Source organism: Astatotilapia calliptera, chromosome 19, assembly GCF_964374335.1.
Source record: "Astatotilapia calliptera chromosome 19, fAstCal68.1, whole genome shotgun sequence".
NCBI classification, from domain to species: domain Eukaryota; kingdom Metazoa; phylum Chordata; class Actinopteri; order Cichliformes; family Cichlidae; genus Astatotilapia; species Astatotilapia calliptera.
The window spans coordinates 30,654,999-30,681,648 of record NC_137440.1 but is presented as its reverse complement, the minus strand read 5'-3'; the positions used below and the strand labels follow the sequence as shown (position 1 = coordinate 30,681,648).

The window sequence follows — 26,650 nt, the reverse complement described above, 5'->3', positions numbered from 1 at the left end:
CCCATCACGCCCTGATACTCATTCCATTTGACTTAACACATTTTATTGACAGCCCCCTGCGCTCCTAATGAAATGCTAAATTTATCTCCCGTGGCTGCCGTGCCCTGCAGCTACTGTTATGGAGATGGAGAAAGAGGAGGGAGAGGGAGCGCTGGAGAAATACCACAACATTGAAGGTGTTCAATTAAAAAAAAAAAAAAACTCCCTCCGTCCCTCTTTCTCGTACACTGGCCTTATCTTCTCTCCATCTCTCCATCTCACGCTCCAAACTAAAGGTTACACTGAAAAACTCATGAAAAACTAAGAAATGTCATTTCTGAAACTGTGTTAGACAAAACCCATATTACACTGACGAGTGTGCATTCCTCAGAGGTCCAGTCGGGAAAAAGTAAAATGTCCTGAGTGAGTAATGCCCATGAGGATTTTTTTCAAGAATATTTTTAAACCTTCACTTTTGTTTAAGCCCAGAGATTGTGTCCTTTTTAGGATAGTGTGCGTGTATTCATTTGTTTTAATTCAGGTGAATTAAAAGCTTAAAATTTCATTGCTTCTTATTACTGTATGGTTCATTAGTTGTTGTATGTCAAATTTGCATACTTACACTTTTTAAACAAAATGCAACAAAATATTTTAATTACAGACATGGCTTTTATTTTACAATCGTTTTTATATAAGTGATTAAACTAAAGAAAGGTGATTTTTTTTAAACAAAAATAGAGGAAATGTTGGATAAAAAAAAAAAATTAGTTTTAAAAAATTATATATTTGGTTTCCCCAAAATTTTTAAATCAAATTATTAAAAACTCCAATTTTATTTATATTGTAATTTAACTCTTTTGAGGATTCTCTTTTAGTCTACATTAGTATAAAATAAAATGTATTTCAATAAAAACTCAAGCACACTCCGTGTCATATATGATGCGTCACTGTGCTGAAGATAACCCACCTGAGTTGGCAAGAGCAATGGCTTTGAGGGTTACAAACTCCTCCTTCTCCACTTTGAGCTTCTTGTATTTGCGGACCAGCTGCAGGATGGACACGTAGAGGTCGAGCAGGCCCGTCAGCCGCGAGTGCTCCTCATCCATGATGTAGTCCTCGGCGTACACCAGCTCATCTTCGTACGGCAACGAGCGGAACACGATGCTGAGGATGAGGATCTCCATCCAGGCGCTCTGCAGCAGACTCATCTGGTCTCCCAGAGAGAGAGTAGAAAAGCCTGGGCAGGAAGAGAAGGGGAAGTTGAGCGAGAGAACCTGAGCACAATCTGCAAGCTTATATTTCTAGTCAAATGTTAAAGAAAAGGACAAAAAAAGAGCAATTATGTGATGTACGTAATTTTATCTCTTCCACGATTTAGAAAAAATCTTCTTTATTAGAGGGAAAGAAAGCTAAAACCGTAGGATGTCGGAGATGCGATCAGTAAAACAAATACACATGTACATGCACATGTTAGCGAGTGGTCTTTAATTTCAAATGCACAGTGCAAGGTCCTCTTTGAAGCTGGTGTCAGAGCACTTGAGTGGGCTTTAGTGTAAGTGAGGACAGTAAATCGGTGCAAAGGTCCGGGATACACAAAGCCATGTGGTTACCCCTTGTATCCTGTCACTCTTGTATTGGTGTGAGGGGGGATTAGCACCAAGACACATCCTCATTGGAGGGGTTGAGGACATGACACGCACTGTGTAACAAGAGGAGGTGATGAGGGAATGCACACACACACACATCCACGGAAGTGCAAGAAAACAGACATGCATGCATATTCAGATAAAGGCATCTACATGTATGCACATGAATGCATAAACGTAAAACGACGCACATCAAGAGACACAAACGAAGCCGGGGTCACATGGTGCAAGTCATGCCCAAAGGCCTGCTTAAACCCAGGGCCAAACTCTTCGACAGCAGTAGAATAAAGCTGAAATCGGCACGAGGACAATACACCTCCGTCTCTTTCTACCCCAACGCCACGACATATGCTCAGAATAGAACATTAAATCAAACAAAGTGTGAGATCCCTGAAAGATGAGCTGTGAGAAATTCAAACAAATTAATAAGAGCAAAAAAAAAAGAGCCAGAGAGGAATCGTCTCGTCCCTTTTTCCCTTCGTAGCTCCCTTTAGCTGTCAATAAACCGCATGACATCCCCCAACACTCCCCATATTCATTCCCCCCAATCTCCCACCTCCCCTCCTCCTGCACAGCATTCCTGCAGGCGCCTCATTCTGACAGCATATTAGGCTCTTCGGCTCCACCCCCGATTAATAAGATTGCTTTTACAAGTTTGCTGTTGCCACACTTGCGTAGCCGTTGTGTGATTTAAGGGCGATAGATTACAGTATTGACCAGAGCGCTCACTGCACCCGCATTCCACATTTTCTCTTAAATATAAATGATCTTACTAGGGTGCAGCCACCAACCTGATGTTTATCTCTTTCTGCCAGGACAACATAAACGCATAGACACGCACGCACACACGCACGCATGCAGCTTAAGAAGAATAAGAGACATAATGAGGAAGCGTCAGAGAATGCGAAAAAGAAACGGGACGATGAGAGCGAGCGAGGGAGACGGGCGGAAAAGAAGAGCTGGGGAGAGAAGTACCCGAGTGTTCAATTTCCCTTATCGTGGTGATGACCACTGCAGGGGAAGAGCTGGAGGATACATTAATTAACAGATTGTGATCAGAATGTGAGGGCCTTCACATTTTGAAGGGGAATCAATAGTCAGTAAAATAGAGTGCTAACTGAAAGGTACCAGTGCCCTGCTGGACTGGTCAGAGGTTGTCTCTGAAGAGTCCAAATTAGACCCAACAATTCAAACTGCCAGAAGCACTCACAACACTTTACTATTATCAGTGAAGGCAATAAGCCATATTTTAAAAAGGCCTGTGCCATTACACACATATCCAGACAGCATCTTAAAACTCTTTGTTGTGTTATTTCCTTGTCTGCATACGTGGCCATTATGTCGGACAGAATGTGGACTGGCCGGAGCAAAATTGTCATGCAAGCGTGGACGTGGTCTTGATTGCCGCATCAGGTTGGCATCACAATCACAGGAAAAGGCTTTGTGTAGCCTTTTAATGCCAAGGAGGAGTGAAGCGGAACTAAAGCGCTGTTCCCAATATGACAGCTCGTGTGAAGGCCTTGTTCAGGGCTCGCTGAAGTGGCTTTGGAGTTGTTCTGATACAACAGACACCTCTCAGCCATATGCACACATGCGGCTCCAGCAGCCTACAATTACCTTTGACGCTAAAAGTCCTTGAATTTAATCCAGTGTTGTGAGATGGAGAGGTAGTGTTTTTCCTTTGCTCCATTTTCTCTCTTCAAGGCCTAAATTATCGCTCCAAATGGGATCTCATGTCGTTGCCTCGCCTTTTTCCACTCAATTTAATCGAGTAATGAAGTGACTTCCCGACTCCGCAGGTCACACGCCGCTCCGGCCGCCGCACTCTGAAGGTGGCCCGGTTAAGTGCCGTCGGAGTGGGTGATTTCCTCTAATGAAATATCAATATTTACATCTTCATTTCCAGCCCACTGCCTTGGCGGGGTTTGACCAAACATGACACAATATTGACCAAATCACAGAGGCCTGTCGGTGCGCTTGAAGGGCCTTTTCCACTCCACTGCTGAGTGCTCCGGCAGCTTTCTGTCTGAAAGTCTTTGCGGCCGAGGAGATAATAACAATGCAGCTCTTGAGTTTCTCTTTGTTCACTTTGACTTAAGCACCCCGCTCAAATAGGGAGCATTTATATCTCAAAGAAAATGTTCACTTTCAAAATTCTCTGCTGCGACTTTTTTTTTTTACACTGCTTGTGAATGAAAAACTCAATCGAGACAAAGGAGCACAAATAAATACGAGTGATAAAGAAACAGCACCGCATAATGGCCCACCTAATCGTCAACTGCATCATCATTAATAGCTCAAAGGGCAAAAATCAGACCACTAAAGTCCAACAACAGAAGCCAAAACCATCATCTCCTCCTTTATCTCCCCAAAAGCCCTCGGCTGTGAGCAGGAGGGGGCAGCCCAAACCTACAGACGGCTGCTTTAAACCCTTTGCAGAGATTAATCAGAGCACTGTTTCATCTGCCAGAGCACAGGACTGTCCAAAATGAAATGCTGGAGATTTCTGTTGAGCTGGAGTTCATATTCTATTAATTTATTATTGTTTCCCTCTCCCCGAGGGCCATTAGCGTGGGTAATAAAAAGAGATGTAATTACGAGGCACGGTGGCCCCCTCCAGCTGCAGCCCCCTCGTAACTCAACCTCAATCAGACAACAGAGCAGACAGAGCGAGGGAGAGAAAAAGAAAAAAGATGGCAGGCGGGAGAGAGGGAGGGAGAGAGCTAGAGAAATGGGGGATAAAAGAGAGGAGAAGATATGGGCCAGGGAGGAGGGAGATAAGGAAGAGAGAGAGCAAAGGGGGACCAGAGCATAAGGGAAAGGCAAAAAAGGAGATAGAAAGAGGAAAGAGAGTAATTCTGGCTGGACAGGGGCTGATCTATCATGGCCAGATATCAGAAGGACAAGCAGGCCCTGAAGACTTCTGCCCAGCGGCAATCTCACCTCAGCCAAGTCAAGTGCTCTCCGGGCTCCAGTTAGAGTAAAACTGCCCCTAACAGGACCCCAGAGGTTGAGCACATCTTTCTTTTTTCTAACCTCAAACTGGGCTGAATGATCACACTGCCATAAGCTTATTCTATATCAAAGCTTTTTGTTGTTGTTTTGTTTTATTTCAGATAACAGTTTAAAAGGGGGAAAGGACTGGGGAAAATGTGCGTGCACCTCTGTTTTGCATGGATTCTTGTCACTTCCAAGTGTGACACACAAGACATACAAGCAATATAGGAAGAAATGTCCATTTTGAGCAATTTTACAGATGGCGCAAACTCGTCTTCATGGACCTTTGTGCATATAACTCGCATGCCGACTATGACCCTTTTTTGCATTTATATGACGGCGTCAGGAGGACCCAATCAATAGCAGCTTGGTAATAAATTGCTGTGCTTGACGTAAATAATTTGACCTGAAATCCAGCCACATGTACAACACAGACAGCTCAGTTTGCTGCGAGCTTTCTCTGGACATTGATTTGATGACACGAAATGCTGCTTTTTTAAAAAAAAATTATTGAGTAAAGTCTAGTCAATACAAGCTGACTAGGTGAAAAAGAGGTTGATGACTGAAAATTAATTGCGTTTTCAGGAAGCGCCTATCAGCCATCTTTTGACGTGATAACCAGCCCATTATCCCATTGTAAGTAGCTGGAGAATGGGGTGATTTGACCAGCAGCCTGTGAATGTTATGAGGTTGAAAAACGTTAAATACAGTAATCCCCTTGTTTTAATCTGCACCCTATAACCTCCTGACCCGGGCAGCAAAGTCTTTAGCTCTCCCCAGGGTCCCACTGGCCACTACTGACTTTACATATCTCTTAGCCCCAAAGACCAGGACGAATCAGGCTTTAATCATTGCTGTAATTACACATAATTTATCTCCACTGCCATCAAGTAACACTGCTTAATGAGGTATGTCTCTCTGCTGATCATCACTTAAAGGCACATCGGCAAAAAAGATTTCACACAAAAAGATTATGCACACATGTTAAAGTTTAAGAAAGTATTTAAATTTGATCTATTTTTGTCATTAAAAATATGTATATAACAGCGCCGGATGTACCTAGCTATACATCTGTCACAATAACTAAACAAGCTTGGCTTCCTGGTCCTGCACACTGTTGGCTTCCTGTCCCCCATCTCAATCTCCCTGCATGAGATTGGGGGGTTCTGCCTTCCTTCCACTCTCTGACTGGGTTCAGGCCTCAGCATCCACCTGATTGCTCAATCTGTCTTTATCTCCTGTGTTGAAGCCTACGTCAGAGGGTAAATTGAATATACTAAGAGCTGTCTGTTGGTGTCTATATTTAATAAAGTGCACTGATGAGGTGCTGATTTATTGCCAGGCAGTATTCACACTCTATTACAAGGAGATTACGCAGCTCGAGTGGGATCAGGCTGGCAACACAGTAAGTAGATTTTACAATTTAATGGCAAAGAGAAAACAGGAGCCCGGGAGGAGGAGGGGGGGGGGGGGGGGGTGAAGGAGGCCAGGCGACTATAGTGGAGGGTTGAGCTGACAAAAACAAGACAACGTACAAGAGGCACAATCTTTTTTCGACATCGGTGCCTCGGTGCTAACAAATAACGCGCCAGGCAGTTGTGTGTCAGACACAGAAGCTGATGAACTGAAATCCAATAAAGCACAGACGATGAATATTCCCAAAACACCAGCGATGAAAAGAACAATGCAAACTAGTCTGATTCATTAGGTTCCTCTGGCCTGAATCTAATACGAGAAAATCCTTTGCGTGTATATTTTATAATAATTCATTATAATTAAAGCTGTGTGACAAATGAACTTCTTAACGTTACAAATGTAAACAGACCTGAGAAATAAACAATCCTCACTCAGTGTCAGCCAACATCACTTTATTGTTCAGATGATACCCATTTATGCATCCAATTGGCACCGTCACACTGCGCACACTATTTAAGTTCCTTTAGTCTACCTATACAATTGTCATGCATCTGCAATCCGCTTTGCAACCCACATCCACCTTAAATCCTTTGACTATATTGGTCCTGACTGAAACGTGTTTTCTTTGTATGGTGCAAAGTAGGACAGTGTCAGTGTTTGCTTGGCCCTTTAGCCCTGAGAGAACTCCCAGCTGAAAACACTCGGAGCTGGGAAGCTGGGAGGTGAGCTGGCAAGCACCAACCAACGAGCACCTTTTGTATAAACAACAGGCACGGCACTCTTTACATATGAACACATGACATTCCCACTGCGGGTGTGAAGGCATGTGGGGAAAGCACAGGGTTATGGGGGGTTACACTTGAAACTCACTGCTGCTGAGGAAGGCAGCAGTGTCAAGTTGGTAAGCAGGTTCTAGTGTACTGAAGTGGTCAGGGCACTTAGTTGCTCACTAAACGTCTTGGACAGAGGAAAATGCAGCTCTAAATTGATGGAAGGGACCAGAAGGGGTGGCCAGAGGATTGCTATGTGTGTCGAAGGTTGTTAGCACCTTAGGAGCAACAAACCATCTGTCAGCGTTGCCCTAACACTATTCCTAATGACCCCGTGCCCCTAAGGCAACAGCCGTGTTACTTTGTGCTGCCATTTGGAGCAGTGACACAAGTGTCTAAAAGCTCAGCGGTGATTATCAGTTAATTAAAGATGCTCTTCAGATGAGGGCAAGGCTGCAGTTTTGCAATGGCAAACCTGTTAAAAAGGACTGATATGTGACACCACGCTGATCTGAACAACTGAACGTGTTCTTATTTCGCCTAAAATTGCAGAATTCTGTAACACCTGGAAAGAACTTCACGTATGTAAGCCGACCTTTCACGGCCAAAATAACAAAGTCGACATCGGAGCCTGTAAGGCAGATATCGGCTCCACTAATGACACAGCTTTGTTATCCTCCAATTGTCCTCCCATTAAAACCCAATAGGGCTACTCTTCTCAACATTACGCCACTTTTGAAACTCGTTCCAAATGTTAGCTGAAAATAGGAGAAATTAAAAATCAATCGGGAGAAGGTAACTGCCAATTTTCATGACATTTAAATTGTTACACTCAGACTTCAGTTGCTGGCCCATCTGTCAGTGGCCTAATCAATGTGGTCTACTTCATAATGAACAGTTAATCTCTTTAATTCCATTGCCCAAGGCCACAAAAATCTATCAGGATACAATCAGCAGGTTTTTTCCCCTCCTTCTCTTCCCTGTCGTAGCTGGAGAAGAGAAATATAGTAGGAGCGGAGCGTGGTAGGCTGCCCTGAGGTACCGCTGGTGCATGCAGTGTTAGCGCATGGAGTCTCGCTCAACCAGTGAACCGTCTCTGATCAGGTTCAGCCATGTACAACTCAATTATGCAGCCATTTCATGGCCAGAGGACACCCACTGCCCTAATGCAGACACGGACCGAGCACTTAGTTGAAGTGGAACTCCTTTTTTGCCCTCTTAAATTGTTATTTAACAAGAATGAGTGTGGTTTTACGAACAAAAGCATTAAAACGTGGCCACAAACGAAACCAGTGTCGAGTCTTCTTCAGAAGCAGATGAGAAAAATCTGCTTCCGTCTTGTCAACGTGCAGCCAGTGCAGATTATTTAGGGCAAATCAGTTAGTGCAGCTATAGTTCCACGCGCCGGCTCACAGTGGAGCACACAGTCGGGCTTAGTGCTTCAGGTTTTGGGTTAAATGATCATTATCGCCACATTTGGAATGACGAGTCGTCAGCTGCAATCTATGGGGCAAATCCCATTAACGTTATGAATCTATCCACTGTACAATACGTGTTAGTATAATCTGATTAGCAACGTTTCAACACCACGACACACAAAATCCGAGTAAGCATGTACACATATTAAAATGATGAAGCATTTCAGGGATGCGAGATAAAACCTTTAATACTTGTATATTAGTGTTTTTTAAATAATTGGCTAAAAGGACCATCTATGAAGAAGAAACATTTCTGACTCTGAACAATACAAACTAATGCTCTCTTTATTCTCTCTAAATGCAAGTTTGCACTAGTGACGATTCTTCCTGTCTGTACTCTACAGTCAGCCTGGGAATGCTGTCAATTTTGTGCATGTCTGCGCCACTGGTGTAATTTTTGGGTCACAATGATGAGAGTGTGTTATCGGGTCAGCTGTGATCCAGTCCTGAGTAAGCTCCTTGGTTAAACTCTCAGTCTGCTGACCATGCATGGCCTGTGGGGAGTGATCCAAATGGTTTAGTCGCGTAAGGGACTGGGGCTGAGGCCAGGGGCTGGGACCGTATCCATCTCTAATCTCCTTACTATCAGATCTGTACCTGATTAATACCCCTTCTTCTGAGAAGTACTCTAATACCTATCGGTACACAATGCACCACCCCGAGGTCACTAAGAGTCCACTTTGTATCAGTGAAAATAAATAAACTTTTCATGTGTGTGCCATGCGTAGAGTGTGCATATGTGTCAGTGTTGTAATGATGTCGTGCATTTCCTGCATGCTGACAGATGCATGCCTGTCCAAGTTATGCTGATGAGAAGAAGAGGTTATGGCGTTGGCACCGAGGGACACATTGATTTAGTTTGTTACCGCTTTGTCTCTACAGCACTGCAGTGCTACAGAGTTATGGGGGTCGAGCGAAAGATCAAGCGGGAATCTGCTTTAGTTGCCAAAAAAGAACAGCTAAACAACATGTACTCTGTCAAAATCAGAGGAAAAACTCTCGAAGGAAGCAAAATCTCTGCTGATGTGAGGTGGCCTATCCTCAGTTCAACAGCCTCTTATAACCTAACACCTCCTCTATCAGAATGTCTATGGGGCAAGGAAGAAACATGATTATGCCCATCAATAATTCAATATGTGTGTGTGCTTGCACTTGTGTGCATTCATGTGTGCATATGTGTGCCTGTGTGTGATATGATGTCTTGTTTGACTGGGCAGGTCCCCAACTTTGCTCTTAATCTCCCCGGTGATTACAACATACAATGGCACCGGGTCTGTGTCCCCCCTTCTCCATTGAATGGAGGGATTTAAAATGCACTCTATTGATTTGTTTCTCGCACAGCGATGTCCATTTTGCACACCCCTCAATCCTCCACGCACCCGGAGGCTGTATGAGCTGCTGTCATTAATTATCTACGTGTGAGTGCATGTTTATTTTCACAGAGCAAGTTTAAAACTGGGGGCAAAGAGAGATGAAAGAGGAAAAATAAAACAGTATTGAAAAGGAGCATGCCTTGAAATAAGACAATAAGAGAATATTTTATATGTATTGTACCTGGGATGTGTTTAGCCCAGCCGATTATGACCACCAGCTCGCGGTCAGCCAGGTCACAGAGCGTGGTCAGAGCCTTGATGTCACTCTCCGGCATGGTGGGGTCAGGCATGGCATAGATCTTCTCTGGCTCTGCCACCAACAGGTGAGACACTATCTTTGTGACTGGATTGAAGAGGAAGGAGGGTGGGGGTGTCAAAAAAAAGGAGAGGTCAAAGGTTATTTCACCGTAATGCTTAGAGAGGCACACAGATGTGCAACACTGATATGCATGACAACATGACGAAACAGTAGCATGGTGGTCCCACCTTCCCTTTTTTTTGCCTGTGTGTGTGAAGGAAACGCCACATTGTGCAAAGGAAATTTACAGTGTGCAAAAAACATGTGACACAGGAGTGTCCTCGAGATCTCTCACTCTTTAATATCAGTCATCTGTTCAGAGACTTATCGTAACTCGGCTCCGAGCAGAACAATACGTGGCCTATATTTACGACAAACGAACTCTCAACTGTCCAAACATGCAACATGATGGAGGAACGCGAGTCTGTCCTAGAATTTTATCTCAGTTTTACTTGCTTGCTCGCCTGGTAGAGGAGAGGCAGCGGAAGAAAGAGACAATGGGCTATTGACGGGGGGTGGGGGGTACTCACGAGGCTTTTTGGTGGGAGGAGGGAGCGTCAGGCCCAGGTACGGATTGTTTTCTGTGTCCAACCTCCTCTTGTACTTCTGTCTGCCCCCTCGCACACGGTCCAGACGAACCCCTAAGAAAGAAAAGATAAGACCGCCGTGTAAATTGTGATGAAGTTGTAAAGACAAAAATATAGGATTATGGTTCAAAATTACACCCTCACATATTCTATATTATAATATATTAAAGTAAATGTGAGCTACAGTGCTGGCCTTTAGCTTGTATGTAAGGAATATAAAAGGACTACGTAGAGGTATAAAAATGTGTCCGTGTGTATGAGCATACTTTCAGTGTGTGTGTGTGTCTGTGTGTGTGTGTGGGGATGTGTCAGAGTCGCGGCAGGCTTCCCATATGTGGTCCATGCCTGGCTGGTCTACTGTGACACAGCTGAGCCCAGAGCAGGTCTAAACATATGAATATTTAACGCAGGGTCAATGATCTCACAGACTGGCCCTCTAATTATTTAGCTTTTGGGGTGAGGCAGACTGAATACTAATTAGCTGCCAGCCACTTGCCTCTTTGCTTGTGTGTGTGTGTGTGTGTGTGTGTGTGTGTGTGTGTGTGTGCTCAGGTGTGTCCTTTTTCAATATCCACAAACAGAAACTTAACCAGCCAACAAGCAAAGACATAGTCACACATACAGTGTACAAAGCATCCACTGTCATACTGCAGATAGATAACTAGGTATTGCTTTCCAATAAAAGACCCTTATTTCACCCCTCTTTCACAGGAGTAGCACCGAGGCCTTATCATCCGCAGCCACACCTAGGGGGCCAGGTTCCACACTGATACTGTAAATGTCAAGCTGGCCTCATCATAACATAAGTTATTTATTATCTCATTATTTGATAAGAATGTTTCTATTAAGATGTCTTTTCTATTCTATTAATTTTCAACATTGTAAACATATTTCATCTGCGCCGTTCTATTCATTTGATGCCACTCGGCAGGTATTTGGCCATTTAATGAAATTGTATGCAAACATTTATATCCTGCATGCCCTTATTTGGAATTGTGTCACTGCCACCGGACAGTCTAAACATACCGGCTATCTTAATCCAGCTGAGAAGGAGAATCTGTTCAATTTACCTTGTATGCATAATGTAACACCACCACCCCCTTACACAGACGTGCAAACAAATTTAATACTAAATGTTGGATGAGGAAAAAGGCTCAATGAAATTCTTGCGGTGGAGGAGGAGTTAATTTGTCAGCCTCCCGTGTCCTTTGAGTGAACAACACCCGCAGCTGGAGCACTTCCTTGATGATTTCATCACTTTATAACAGGGAGGACGGTGTCAAACCTGGCATTGTGTGGCCACTGCAAATGAGCCTAATACAATTTGCCCATCAGCAAGTGCTCTTGGAGAGGATGAGTTTGGATGTGTCCCATGCGTGGCGATTGGAGGTCGCCCGGTGAACGGATGGGGAAAGGGAAAATCAGATGATGTAAGATAGAAGTGGTGGCCTTCATTTAACAAAGAGGAATTCAGCAGCAGATTTATGCAAAATAGCTGATTTTTATATACAACAGACACAAAGCCCTACTCGCTCTCTGTGTGAATGGGGAGTCCAGTAAGTTGTATTAACATGTAACTATGAAACAAAGATTTTTTTCTACTTATATAAATTATTTGATTCCCTAGAAACACAAATCTGATTAGGACTGTCTTTCAATTTCCTGACACTGACAACCTACTAACCTAATTACCCCCAACTCCCAGCAGAGCCTATCCTTCCCAGTGAGTACCAGGGAATCATCTGACATCAACTACCTGTATTTCATGCACAAGCGTGGATACTTGGTGACAATTTATTTTTTATGTGCATTGTATCAAGCAATCAATTCTGGCAGTGTTGTGGGCTACTGCTTAAAAACTTTCTGCATTAGCTAAAATACCGTTATTCTTGGATGCATGTCCTGTCAAATGTGCTATCACCACTTTCTACAGTTTCTTCCGGCTCTCCAGATGAGCTTGGCTGCTGCCAGGTGGCAACGCTTCTGCTCTCCGTGTTCCTCTCTGCCGGTTGAGTCGTGTGGCTGTGTCAGCCAGCATAAAGCCAACTACGGAGGTAGATGGGTGCCTCTTTTAATTAGAACAGTCCTGGCCATAATTAACAGATGCTGACAGGAATTAAAGCTCCGCACTAACCTGTCTCATTTTACTGTCCAACAGGGCCAGACACAGGCAGAGAGGAAGAGAGAGTGATTAAGAGCAGCCAGACAGATTCATTCACTCATGCTGTCAGGTACTATAGCCAGGACTTTTATAGGGGCCTTTGTGAGGTTCATATGCCCCTTTGGTGACGCTTTAAGCGCTCCGACTCTGGCCAGTCTGTTGTGCTCCCTCCAGAGTAAACAGTAGGTGCGTTATAAATGTGCAAAGCGAGTTGAGTGCCACCTCATCCACAGTCATCTTGCTGTTTTATGGCCCACTACACAGTGCGGCAAGGGTAGCAGCGGGTGAGCTCGGGTATCATCTCTTCAAAGGAGGGTGCTCAGGGAGGGGGCTTTTGGCCAAGGCGGCTGGCATTTGTGCACGGATTAGCACAGGCCTCGAGGTGGGGGCTGGGGCCAGCTGACCTACAGCTCTTCTTTCTCTCCAAAAACAATAATAATCCCCTTCCGAGCACACTCCTACAAAAGGGCCTGTCTTCACTCACTTTATGCGGTAGGGGTCCTTATTTTGAGTCCCTCACCTGTTCTGGGTGTCTCTCCCTGGGGAAAGTGTCAGGATGTCTGGGATGGTTGGCAATGCCAAGGGGGGCTTAGGCGGTCCCTATTTTAGCTGGGAAAATCAGAAGGCCACATGGCAAGGCATGGTGAACCTTGCCTTTCAAGGAAGCCGCCCGCTAAACTGCCGTCAGCACTATTTCAAAGGGCCCTCGTTGCCAGCTTTGCATGCTTCTAAGTGCATCGCAGCATTTTTAATCACGAGTGGTGATGAGCAGGGGTAGCGGAAAAATTGTCACGCATTGCCCCCCGTCCTCATCTGCTGACCCCAGAGGCTGCCATAGTGACACCCTTGTCACATACTCCATTTACAGGTTAGCTACAGTATCCCTCGTGAGCTGACATCCTTGCTCGTACTGCTAATTGAAAAGACTAAACGGCACTTAAACCTCACTTCAGAGTCTAAATTAAACTGTTGAAAAAACATTTCAAGTGATGTTTGCCACAGTGGAGGCCTCCTGTTACTTACTTATTTCAATTATAGATCTTAGAAGCAGACTGGATTCATCTTACTGGTGCACACAACTTTGAAGAAATGACGTTTAGTACTTTACTTCACTAAACATTTTTTTTTCCATTTGTATGTTGTGCGTTTTACTATAACTGACTGTTAGAGCTTGTTCTCTGCATGAAAATGTATTGCATATCAGTACTAGGGCTGCCACGATTTGTCGACTAGTCACGATTACGTCGACTATCAAAATCGTCGACGACTGATTTAATAGTCGACGCCTCGTTTGAAGCTTTGTAAGATCGCAAAAGACGCAGGAATAATAGCAGGATTTAAGAGTGTAATAACGGACTGAAACAGAAGATGGCAGCACAGCATGTACAAGGATGCCAGCTGCCTTTAAACCCCGAAGAAGAAGAAGCAGCTGTGTCCCAGAATTCATAGCGCGGCCCAGCTTAGTTTCCAACAATGGCGGTAGCTAGTTAGTTTTAATATTACTCTTATTATTCTTTCTGGGTCACAAAATAAACGTTTGACATATTTTCAGGCGAGAATGTAGCTGTGTAAACCTCAAATATCGGCTCAGTTTATCAGGACACCACATATTTTCAAAAGCGCTCCGACGTTTTCGGAGACGTCTGTTACCCACTAGCTCGATAGCTAGCCGGGGGCTAGGTCACTAGCGCCGTGAGAACACCGGACTGCCGGCAAATTGTTTTCAAACCCACCGCCGTCTTTCGCGACTCAGGTTAAATATATATGAGTCACTTAGATAAATTAAAAATGTTGTTGTTTGGCTTTTTTTTTTTTTGTATTTTATTTGTTCCTGAGTAAATCGGTTTGGCTGAGATTAAAGTTATAGTTTTTACACAGCTGAATAAACGTCAAGCAGACAGCTGATTATCAGAAGTGTGAGATGCTGGAGAATATACTCCGGTGTCCTGTTATATTTTAGATAGCAAGGAGTTTATTAAACTTTACCGAAACAATCTGCAAATTTCATTAAAATTGAATAAACTATCATCTTGTCTTTATTTTTAGTTAGCACCTTAAAAGCTTAAAGCTGTAAGCTAATGATAGTTATATAAGAGCAGATGCTGCTGGTGCAATAAGCTGTAGTTTTACATCCAGTGGATGATGATCTGATTAGTCGACTAATCGCATAAATAATCGGTGACTAGTCGACTATCAAAATAATCGTTTGTGGCAGCCCTAATCAGTACAGACACACTCCTTTGTTCAGCAAATCTTCACAGCTGTCGCACTGCTTCCTTGCAAAACCAGACGATTCCTTTAACACACAGTATTCCAAAATTAGGACAATGGAACAAAAAGCTATTGTCTTTGGTCAATGCTGTGGATGTGCAGATAAAAATATATATTAACTTTACAGAAATGGTCGATTTTCTTGAGCTCTGAGCAGCCAGTAAGACTAGAAAAAGCACTATGTAAAATATACCTGCCCATTCTTGCATGTGGAGGCATGTACAGTAGTGTGAGTGTGCGAGAGAAAGGAAGTCGTGGTGGACAGCAACTGCCACTGAATGATGTCAGTCTAATCTCTCAATACTATCTTGTCTTCTCTCTTGCTCTAAGCTCTGATCTGTTTCCATTGATCAGAGGAAAAACCTGTTGCATCTGACATTTGATTAGTCTATTGATCACTTCCTCCTTTACACAGTCAAGGGAAAGTACAGCTACTCAACACAAGGTTCAGGCAGGCCTCCTGTAATCGGACTGCTGATCTTCCAAGACCATTTTCCTTATGCCTCCTATCCGGTTTCCAATATTGAAGTGCCAAATGTGGCTTTAGTGGCTTTGCTTTCACAGGTGTACCCACACAGAACAGAGATGTGAAATCTTAAGTTGTTTTATTTTTTTGTTTAAATCTAGTGAAGGATTTAAACTTATGTTTCTTTGGGGGGTCAGCAATGCACTTTGTTGGGGCTATAAAGTTATAATTAGGCAATTTTCCATTGAGACACAATGTGACCTTTCTGCAGTAATGAAAGTAAGTTGCAACCAGAGCCACATGAGCGGTTGCCACCATTTCCTGAGCCGACGGCTTCATTGAGCTTACAGTCGGCACAGACCACGTGTCTCTCTTTCCATTTAGTCTTGGTGACACAGCCCCAAGACAAGAGCTCAAGCAAACGCTCGTTTTCTTGGTCACAGCCAGCATGTTTCATAATTTCGACTGTGACAAAAATCAGTTATATGAGAGGGATCTGTGAACACCAGCACATGACTTTAATCACGCACAGTGACAATAGCTGCCGTGCGGTGATGACAGCCACTATGTAAAGGAGAAGAATTATTCTTATTCTGATAATGTGCTGAGTACACAGAGGAGTGCATTAGAACCTCAGGCTTAGCCGTACTCTGCATATTCGGGTTTTACGCTCATTTTTAGCCTGACCTGACACCAGTCATTCATTTATAGCAACGGCTACATATTTTTGTAGTCTCTTATTCTCCAAGGTGATATATTGGCATAAATTTTTCATCAGATAGTAATGCGATTACTCTGTCATTCTGGCATTGAGGCTTTATCTGGCTGTGCACAGTCCAGCAGATTCTGTTACTGGGTTGGGATCCATACGGGCTACGACTCCGGCTTCAGGTCGCGACTGGGTATGTATGCATCTATAAATCCCCCACTCTCCAATAGAAGAGAATAATGGGATGAATAAAAGCAGAGTATATAAATTTCACGGAGTTTGGCAGAGAATTTAAAAGTGGACGTTTTAACTGGATTTAATTTATCTTCGATTTCGGAGCTCTTATCTGGCAAAGCATTTATACCACCGCCCAACCGTGAGGGATGAAAAAACCTACCCTTCCTGCTTTTATCTGCACTTAAGAGAGAAGCAAAATAAAAATGAGTGAAAACAAAAACAACACTGCTTCCCTCCAGATATTGTCATTTCTATGTTATTTGTCTATCTTTTATTTTATTTTATATTTCAAGCAAACAGCAAATGATAAACTGACAGAAACAGAAAGAGTAAGGGAGGTGAAAACTCACCCACTAGTGCAGTGGGATGAGGGAGAGTGGACAGGTGCCTCCGCTAGAAGAGCAGCCAAGGTTTGTGTCTCGGGGGAGTCAGTCAGTGGGGAAAGGGAGGGGGAGAGAAAACCAGCCAGACAAATCCATCGGAAGCATGTTTAATTGTCACTGAATTCCCTGTTGGCGTGACTTTAAAAAACCATCCGCAGGAAGAGAGCTGAGATGTTCGGAAAACATTTAGTGGATCAATATGCCAGGGAGAGCTGAGACTGTTGCGGGTGTGTGCTCAGGGACCTGGCCTGAGCCTTTCCAAGTGGAATACTGTTACATTTCTATTACTCAAAGGCAGGGATCAAGCTATTCAGCATATTTCTGTCCCCAACTCAACTGCACATTATTTACTGCTGTGTGGATAGGAGGGGGAGGACAAGGGGCTGGGAACTGTTGTGCCGGCCAGCTCGTTTTATGCATTTCTCACTGTGGAAATGCATAAAACGAGCTGCTGCAGGAAAAAATAACATGGGCCTTCTTGGTGGGTCATAAGACATCAGGCACGCGATGATGATGTATTAGACTATTGTTGATCTGATCAATTGTTTTTGTATAAAGTGTGTGCTTCTATGCTACAAGATCTATGCTACATGAGTGTGTAAGAATAATAAAAAATGTTCTTACTCTTCTTACCTTCTTTGAGCATCCCCACTTTGAGGCATTTCATGAAGCGACAAGCCTGACATGATTTGCGTCTCCGTTTTGTGATCTCACATTCATTTGTGGCAGGACAGCTGTATTCTATGTTACCTGTGAAGAAGAAGAAGAAGAAGGAGAAGCACAGCTTAGCACCAATGCCATATTCAAATAACGAGTAGAGTATAAAGTACAAGCATTTTGGACCTGATGCTTAGCTGGGTGCTCCCAGTAAATGCAGAAAACACCATCATTGTGTTTAGATGGTCTATTATATAATAACCACTCTGGTATGGGCACCTGTTAATCATATAGATTCTTACAGAACCAATTTCTATGTGCCCTCCAGTGTGTGGAGTACCTTCTAGTACTGAGGTCCAGAGTCTGAGGAGAGGTGGTGGGGGCAAGGAGTAAAGGGCAAGAGGTTAGGGGTGGAGTGAAATCTAAAACAGTCCTTTAGGACCGTTCAGCAGATGCCACTCTACTGCAACACTAAATTGGTCTCATTAATTCTGTGCATGTCCCCTCCAGGCCCCTCTGGGCGCAGGCCATGTCCCTCTGCGCTCAGAGGGGCCTGCCACTGCTTCAATAGCAGGCTAGAGAGCCAGACACACTGCCCCTGACCACTTTACATAATACTCCTGCAGACCCAAACCTGTTGTTACCACTGTTGCCATTGTTGACTATTTACATAGTGTACAGGCAAGAGGCCTTATGCATTATTCAGCTGCAGCGTCTGATTCCAGGACGGAGCAATGAAAAAGAGTTTCATTGCTACACAATAAAAGCGCCGGTTCCGCACTACTCTAGCATTAGCAATAGGAAGGGCAGGGTATGTGAGGCAGTTCCTCCGCTGCTGCCTGATTCCCTACATTTTACTGCATTCAGGGGTTTTCAATAAAGGGTTTCAGTGTAATGGTTGCTTCGGCCTAGGAATTTGAATTATCCTCATCTTGAGTGGGCTTTTAGCTTGAAGGATTTTGACATTGATATTTTCTAAACTTTTCTTTTAACCTATTGTTTGTCTTTTCCAGTGTAGTGCTGAAATAGATTGACATCTAATGTCAGAATCGAACCTAATCGTTATAATTCCCACAACATAAACATCCTTATCCATTAAAGTGCATCTAAGCAAACAGGACGTAGCAAACGTGCTCTCCACCCACCAACCTCTTCCAAAGGGGGAAGCATTTCCTTGTGTGTGCGCACACCGTCCAGACACATTCACACGCAAGCACATTAGGATTGCACCCCGACGTCCTGAAGCTGCACCCCAGCTCTGACCCTGAGTTCACATTTCTGTACAGAAAGCTGTGTAATATTCCACTGGCATTCCTATGCTAGCCCTCTAACATCCTTTGACAGCTTATGCAATTATGTTAACATTATTGGACAGATCAAGTAGAGGGTCCCAAGATGTTATAAATAATTAGAAATTCCTCTTTATATCTGGGTTAGAAATCATTATGCTAATTCTCCTCTTCTCTTTGGGGTTGGGGTAAATAAATGTGTGAGGCAAGTGGCTGATGAGCTCTGATTGTCTTTCCTCTGTCTGTTTTCTCTGTTGTCATAGCAGAACCAGACCATAATAATCCTATCCCTTTCTCATAATCTGGCAGGAGGCAATCAGTGCCGCCCTGCACAGAAGTTAATCTTCTGTTTGTGTTTCCATTACACACTAACCAATCTTTAATTTTGATGTAAAGCACTAAATCTAAAAAAATATATATCTTTCATTTGCATTTCACTAAATTATACAATTAGGAACTTGTGGACCACACACCACGATATGTTGCAGGGCTTATACAGCACAGCTGACCCTGTGTGGTGATGCTTATGGGTTGTTGTTTTTTTCTTCCTCCTCTCCGTTTCGTTTCTCAGGGGATCCCAAGGACACGTGCACAAACCGCACAAACCACACCTGGCACTAACTAAGTTAGCCCTTTGATATCGCACACTCCAGAAACAAAAGCAAACATGCGAGCCCACACTTCTGCGCTACCGTATTCACCCCCCCAGCCGACTCCCCCCCACCCCCACGTTCGTCTGATGTTCTGTCAGAGGGGGCTTCTCATAGCTCAAGGCAGAGTGAGAGGTGGATTAACTCATTTTTCATCCCTACATTTGATTTATATTTAGAACAGGGATTGTTTCAGTGTCAGCACACACGCAACCTTACCAAAGTATCACTTTCTAGCATGACTGCTGCTTCTGACCTGTTATTTTAAGTCAATATAAGTGCAGAAGAAAATGCTAACGGACATAATAAATGAACGTGAATGTAGACAAAAATGTAGCTTTGCAATCATGTTTAAAGCACAAGACTACAGCACGTTACGAGTCCCAACTCTATGGCAGATCTTTTTTATTACACGTAACTCATTATATTAACTGATTGCGTTAAAAGGTTTGCTCCCATCAGCAGTTTTGTAAACACAGACGTGAAAAGCATAAAGCTTCAGTTTCACTTGTATTTGGTCATACTCTTAACCTACATTATATCCAAAATAATGGCTAATTAGGTACTGACCCTTAAATAGTCAAAGTGAAATGAAGTCAACTAAAGTTAAAAGATTTAAATATTTAATTTACTTGCATAGACGCCATAACTGAATTATTATCGTCTTTGCTTGAGTTGTCTTCTTAAAAAAATTAATAAAGTATTTTACTGGACTGTAATTCAGCGGACTTAACTGTATTGAGTTATACTGAAATTAACTAAACTGAACTAATATCAGGGCTCAGAGGGTATAAAAGAGAACAGATGGCTGAACGGCTCTAACAGTCTCTTTTGTCTTTTATCTAATAACAAATTGAACTATACTGAACAGGAGTTAAACACAGACGGTGACAACAGATTTAATGGTGTGCTTGTAATAAATGTCATACAACAGATCTGCCGTTCAGAAACGCTGCACAGATACACTGGCTGCTAGAGCGACTGTATGGCAACTTTCATTTTCTAAAACGAAGCGCACTGGCGGGAACCCCTTTAACCCGAGGGCCATGCTCGGGGGTTTATCTGTCTTTAGAGAGGTTATGGTATGGTTACCAATAACATTACAGAGTGAAGGGAGAAGAAAAAGATTTGCCTCCTTCTTCTCTTGATAAGTATCTGTCTCAATCTATTTTATGGCTTTTCAGGACCCATGCCAGGGCACAGAGGGGGAAAGTCAGGTCTTGTAAGTAAATTACAGTAAAATGGCAGGTATTTCTCATCAAAATCTAAACTGACTTTTACAGGCTTACTGTCAAGGTCTGTTACTTCATATAAAAGAGGGCCACTGAGTTCAGTCGGTTTTCAAGCAATTTTGCACTTGGGTTCAAAATGGGAAGAAAACACGGTTCAATAAGACATTTATGCTTTTGATTGGTGGGGCGCGCGAGGTGCAGGGCTGGAGGTATGATTAGGGCGCATTGAGAACAGGGGTATTTCTGGGATGGATGGAGATCTAGGTTGACTTTAATTTGGGTCTGGCCTTGACTAAAGCAACTATCTCCACATATGAGTTCAAGGGGCTTTTAAACTGGATGAATAGGTGGCAGAAGATGGATGTGCCATCCGTGTTTGTTGAAAACGGTAGGGACGTGGCCTTAAAAAAGCACAGGCCATAAGAGAACTGAAGCAGTCTGAAAGGACAGGCGCACACATTTGTGCACACACTCACTGAAAATAATATTTTATTTATATAATAATAATTTAAGCCTGCGTTTTAATAGCATTGTCAAGAATAAGTTGCTAAATCACAGTTACGCAAGGTGAGCACAAGGTGATAAAGAAATTGTCGTGTACACGGTTAACATTAACTTCACATGTTTGCCCTAAGTGTTATAGAACAATGTGAGAAAGGGCTGGGAAAGACAGCTCCTTTGTTTTCTTCTCATTAGAGAGGGCCGTCTCACACTCCACCCTTGACTGCCTCGTTATTCCTTTAATTAATCAGTTCTCATCAACGGCACCCTCTCATTCTTTTCAAGGGCTCTACATCCTGCTCTTTACCGCTTCCATTTTCCTCTAGCAATCCTGCATGTGTTTCTTTCATCATTTCGGAAGGATTTTACCGCCCCCCCCCCCTCCCAAAAAAAAAAAAGAGCCCTGCATCCTCTGCCTGGGACCCCTGTCTGATTATTATGCCATTAAGCCTCTCCTCCGCTCCTCTGAAAGAGCAGCAGGCTCCCTCTCCAATCTAAAGAAGTCCTGGGTTTTTTTCCCCTCCTTTCCCTGAAATTACCCGGCGACGCGTGCCTGAGTTTCTAATTGGCATGCCCGTCCCTGGAGACGGCCCCCTCCCTTCTTCCTAATGAAAAGCCTCGGCCTTAATTACACTTTCCAAACGCTGATTGTTATTGACAAAACTCCTGTGGCTCGGACAAACGACGGCAGATTAGCTCCATTACAGGCAGCCCTCCAAGAAGAGAAAGAGAGGGATTTCAAATTGACAATGCAAAGCGAGGGGGGAAAAAAGAGGAGCATTCAATTTTTTCTTTCCATGTACCTTGCTCTTAATTGTTTGGGCCGTTGCTCCACTTAAGACGTCTCATTCTTTCCCGATGCCTCTTTTCTGTCCCATTGTGTCGCCGTCAGTGTACTTTTAGTGAAGGGACAAAAGCCCAGTTATGTTACTTGAGAGAAAATGTTCATCTTTTGTCAATAGACAGGATTGCTGATGGCAGCATGGGTAAACAGGAGGATTTGGCCTAATGCTTTTGTTTGCCTGCAAAAGGTACATAGACTGTCTAAAGCTGATAGGGCAGTAAGGTCCAAAATCAACACCTAGCATCAAGACAGGCAGCCTGCTCTCCATTTAATGCCCGCAATTATTTGCTGATGAAAAAATTCCCTGAAAGCAGCGGACAAAATGATTGTTTTGTTTCACCTTAACCAAACCCTTAGGTTCATTTGATCTGTTTTATCTAGTTTGTTTTTCACTGAATTTATTCCACGACTAAGCCAGCACAGCTTAGTTCTGGGCAGCTGTGCCTGTTGTGCAAATTTTTTTTTTCTGCTCAACAATATCTTCGTCGCCCTGATTAATCTGGAGCGGAGCGCACAGTTTCACAGTGGGGGGCCTTTCATTGCCTCTCCAATGAGAAGCTGTGATACATCATGCCTTGCAGATAGAACAGTCTCACACTAGTCCCGTCCCCCCCACACACACAAGTCAGAACAAGAATAATAAAGCATGCACTCTGCACCCCCCCAAGGCATCTGGACAAACAGCCCCCACCCTCCACCAAATCTGCCCTCTGAGTGATGATATTGCCTCCATCAAACTCCACCCACCATGACAGATGATGTCATAATCTCAACAGTTGCCTCCTCTGTGTTCAAGTCTCCCTCTTTTTCTTTTATTTCAGTTTTATTGTAAAGATTCTTTTCAAAACGCATAATTATTTGTTAATCATTAAAGAGAATTTTATTTTTCTGTTTTGTTTTGTTGAGTTGTGAATAAATTAAAAACAGAGCCTGATATGTTTCTGGAGGCTACTGGTCCCCTGTGGTATGAGGCATCTTCCACACTCCAGTGATTTTTTTTTTTTTACATAGGAAAGTGTTTGGACTGAGTATGTTTCAGTGCTGTTGTGAGGCCAAAGGTGTCTTGTATGGAGGGTGTTTTGGTGTTCTGTGATGCAGCGACATGGGATGAAATATCTTGTATTGAGTGTTTGTCGGGCGGGGTGAAAGAAGAAAAATACCTTGTATTGTCCTTTTAAAAAAGGCTTTGCAGGCCTCACAAGAGGCTACCCCATAGTGATACCCCGAGGCTATATCTCCACAGACCAGGCACAGCCTCTTGGGGAGGGAGTTCAACATGTATTCGCACTTTATGGACGAGTCCTCCATGATGGTGCTGGAGCAGTCGTCATAGCGCTTGCGGCAGGTGCCAGCCCCAAGCCCGCTGGGGGTGAACATAGGAGGAGAGTCCAGGCCGTTCGAGTGGCTGTTCATGGTGCTGACATAGCCGCCGCTGGCGTCCGAGTTGCCGCTGGGGCTGTGGTGGCTGACCGTGTCGATGACCGAGGAAGGACTGGATGGCTCCGTCTTGATGTAGGACCCACAGCTGGAGGGTAGATGCCGGTCATCAGCGGCCATTCTATTCAGCAGCCTGGAAGGGGGTGGGGGGTAGGGTTGATAGGAAAGAGGGTGTGGAGGGTGGAGAAGATGAAGATGATTAGCAGAGGTCTTCGGAGAGCAGTAATGAATCTCATCAACCAGCCAAGTGACAGAAGTGCAGGAGACAGCAAATTATTAGATTATATGGCAATTCAGAACAACTGTAACAGAAATGCTTCTTTCCTTTAACGAGAAATTTGGAGTGAATGGAGTGTGAAAAGATGAGCGCTAACATACTGCTTATTTACAACTACAGAGCAGAACAACTCACTTTCACAGCTTTTACAGTGGAAAAACATGTGTTTGATTTTCTTTTCACAAAGGAGAGGAAACTGAAAAGAGGACAGATGATAAGTTTCGTGTGGTTGCAGCCTTACGTTTAAAATTGAAATTTAAATATGTAGTCATCTCTGTTTTTTTTAATCTTTCCAACTTGTCTGTCTACACCACTGTGCCCTAACAATCCCTTTACACCAGTCAACCAGGGGGAAGGGAAGTGCTTCATTAGCCACACATTACAGCAGCTGCGAAAGCGCTTCAGAGCAAAAATACACACCAAACACGGCGGCACAAGTCCGTACGCCACACAAACCCAGTGAAAAAAAGGTAGTTGAAAGAGAATAAGAGGAGGAGAGAAAGGGCACTCTGAAGACTTAACACACCCACACACACAGAGCGTGCACACACATCAAAGATGGGGGCATCTCCGTAGTCTAGAGAGCACAGTGGACCTTGGCTTGTCTCCTTGAGTCAGCAGTCAACCAAAAGGAAACATGATGGGAAGATATTGACTTTTTCACTGTCTGCCTAATAACTGTATTTTGGAGTACATGCAATCTGATGCTGTAACGTGTGCAGACTAAAGTGCAGTCTTTTGACTGCGGCCACAAAATCCTCTCTGAAGCCTCTCCTGCCCATATAAATCTACTTCAGTTCAGCTCTATAACCTTTAACTTGAAATTGCACTAAGAGAACAACGAAGAGGGGGAAAAAAACTTATCCTGGACACACTCAACTCGTTTTTCCATCTGCAAATAGAGTGTATTGAAGAGGTGAAGTGGTGGAGGAGATGAATAACTCAATCTGCTGGGGATGCCGTGTAGACACAGTAACCTCTTAGGGTCAAGGCGAGGTCACACACTAACATACGCACACACCCCTATGCATGAGGGTACCACTGAAGGGGTGAAAGGTTACCTGCACTTGCCTACATTAACAAAATTGAGCCTTGCGTGGCTTATGCAAATTCAGTTTCAAGGGTTTCTCATGAGTGGCAGCTAGAAAGCCCAAGTTGTGCTTTAGCACATTAGTTTCATTAGCATATTGCCAACTAACGGTAATGTTTACATATTTGACATGTCAGGTTTACCATCAACACGGGGAGAAGATGCTGTTTCCCACTTGGGCTCCTATCTTTTGGACTGGACTGCTCTCAGAGCACTTCAGAGGAAACAGGAAGCGAGAAGCGTATGCTGTGGTGTCCGCCGTTGGTTGGCCACACTGCTTCTCGCTCTCTGAGGCTGATTTAATTGTGAAGATGGGTGACGGAGGGGTTCAAGCCCAGGGGTCAGTGGGTCAACCTTATTTTCTCACCCTGGATTCCAGGGCCCGTGGAGATGGGGGTCAGCGTGTCAAATTAAATCTCATTCCCGGGTTTCCCCTCCTTGCTGTCATGTATATTCATTGGAGCTCCAGGTGCCTAGCACTTCTGGAAATTCACAAAAAGGTTAACTGCTAAAATAAATAATAAAAATAAAAAAAACGTCCCCTGTTAAAACCGTTGACCTTGTGGAATAAGCTCTTTGCCCGAGCTCTCCTGGAATCCTTCTTGTGATATAAAACCTCTCAAAATATAAAACTGACACACAGCCGCCATCCTGTTTCGCAAAAAGCAATCCAATACATGCTTTATTTCCTCTTTCTTTCACTTACTCTCAATTTAACCAATTCATGCAATAACTGTATAACGGGTGGTTGTTAAGAATTACCGTTTTTTTTTTTAATTACCTACCTCTACTCTTAAATGGTTTGCAGAAAAAAAAGTGAATCATGTTCATGCCTTTCTAAAATAGATCTCGCCGCTCTTAATAACGAATGCAGATTACATACCCATAAATTAATGCACGCTCTGTGTTCATCTGCTTTATGTTCTCCGTTTCAGGATGGATATGTGCACCTGCGCGACAGGGCACCTGCACTTGGCTTATTAAAGGCTATATATTAAAACATAGGAGCACAAGATGGCTCCATTTAGCTTTTATTTCAGAAATTCAGAGTAAGCTTAACCCAAGTTCAAAGGCCACCTCGAGGGTGACACTTAGCATAATTGCATAAGTGTCTTAACTGTTTCCCCTCCAGCTCAATGTGGTCATTTATAATGAATGTGCTGGCTAGAATCCCCTTAACTCACACCGCTATGACACATTATATCACTGCTATGCTTATATTTTTAACAAGCCTGCATATATTGATTAATGATACTGAGGGAATACTAACCATGAGAACCTGGCGTATTAATCAAACAGTCGAAAATATTTCTATAAATATTGGTAATCTCTAGTGGGACAGGGCCAATTTAAATCTATAAATACAACTGTACGGGAAAATGAATTATGAACATTAAATTGTTTGACAGCAGCAATAGTCCCGATAAATAATTCAATATGTGGGGCAGGTGCTAATTAGCTTGTGTGCCACAGACAGAGCAGACAGGAAAGGGTGTGTTGAACTGAGACTTGATGCTGTAAAATCTATAGTTCTTTCTTCCTTCCTCAAGGTAAGAGCTTTTGTCTCTCTCTCTTTTTTTTTCAAAATCTGCTGCCTGGCTGCCTAAAGGAGCAGCACTCATCTAAGACACAGTATCTCCCCCTCTCCCATTTTCTCCCTCTGTTCCTCCTCCTTTTGTTCCCTTTGTACCGATCAAAATTCATGCTGAGTAGTAGGTTATGGGCCCGCAAACGCACACTGCGCAGTTTGGTTTTAATCTGATTCCACCTGGCCCTCCTAACGGCATTTCAGATCCCTAATATCATTCCACCAGTGCTGCTGTGACTGGGATTAGCCGGCCTAATGATGTGGCAGCTCGTATCACACTCACCGTTCCGCGATTTCCGAGAGGAGAGCCACGG

The 26,650-nt window shown here is 43.6% G+C and overlaps 1 protein-coding gene across 8 annotated transcripts in view; it reads right to left on the bottom strand.

Annotated features, from left to right (window-relative positions):
* The window catches only part of esrrb (estrogen-related receptor beta), a 45,064-nt gene that overhangs the window by 5,199 nt on the left and 13,215 nt on the right, over positions 1 to 26,650 (bottom strand). For 5 of the 8 annotated variants that reach the window (XM_026152221.2, XM_026152222.2, XM_026152224.2 and 2 more), the window contains 5 exons: positions 23,105 to 23,514; positions 17,396 to 17,521; positions 10,488 to 10,598; positions 9,841 to 10,002; positions 947 to 1,216 (listed from right to left, as the gene is read on the bottom strand). In XM_026152221.2, coding sequence (XP_026008006.1) covers positions 947 to 1,216; positions 9,841 to 10,002; positions 10,488 to 10,598; positions 17,396 to 17,521; positions 23,105 to 23,501 — 1,066 coding nt within the window. In that variant the 5' untranslated portion in view covers positions 23,502 to 23,514. The remainder of the gene's footprint in view (positions 1 to 946; positions 1,217 to 9,840; positions 10,003 to 10,487; positions 10,599 to 17,395; positions 17,522 to 23,104; positions 23,515 to 26,650) is intronic. The other 3 variants (XM_080293438.1, XM_026152219.2, XM_080293437.1) reach the window with 1 other exon arrangement.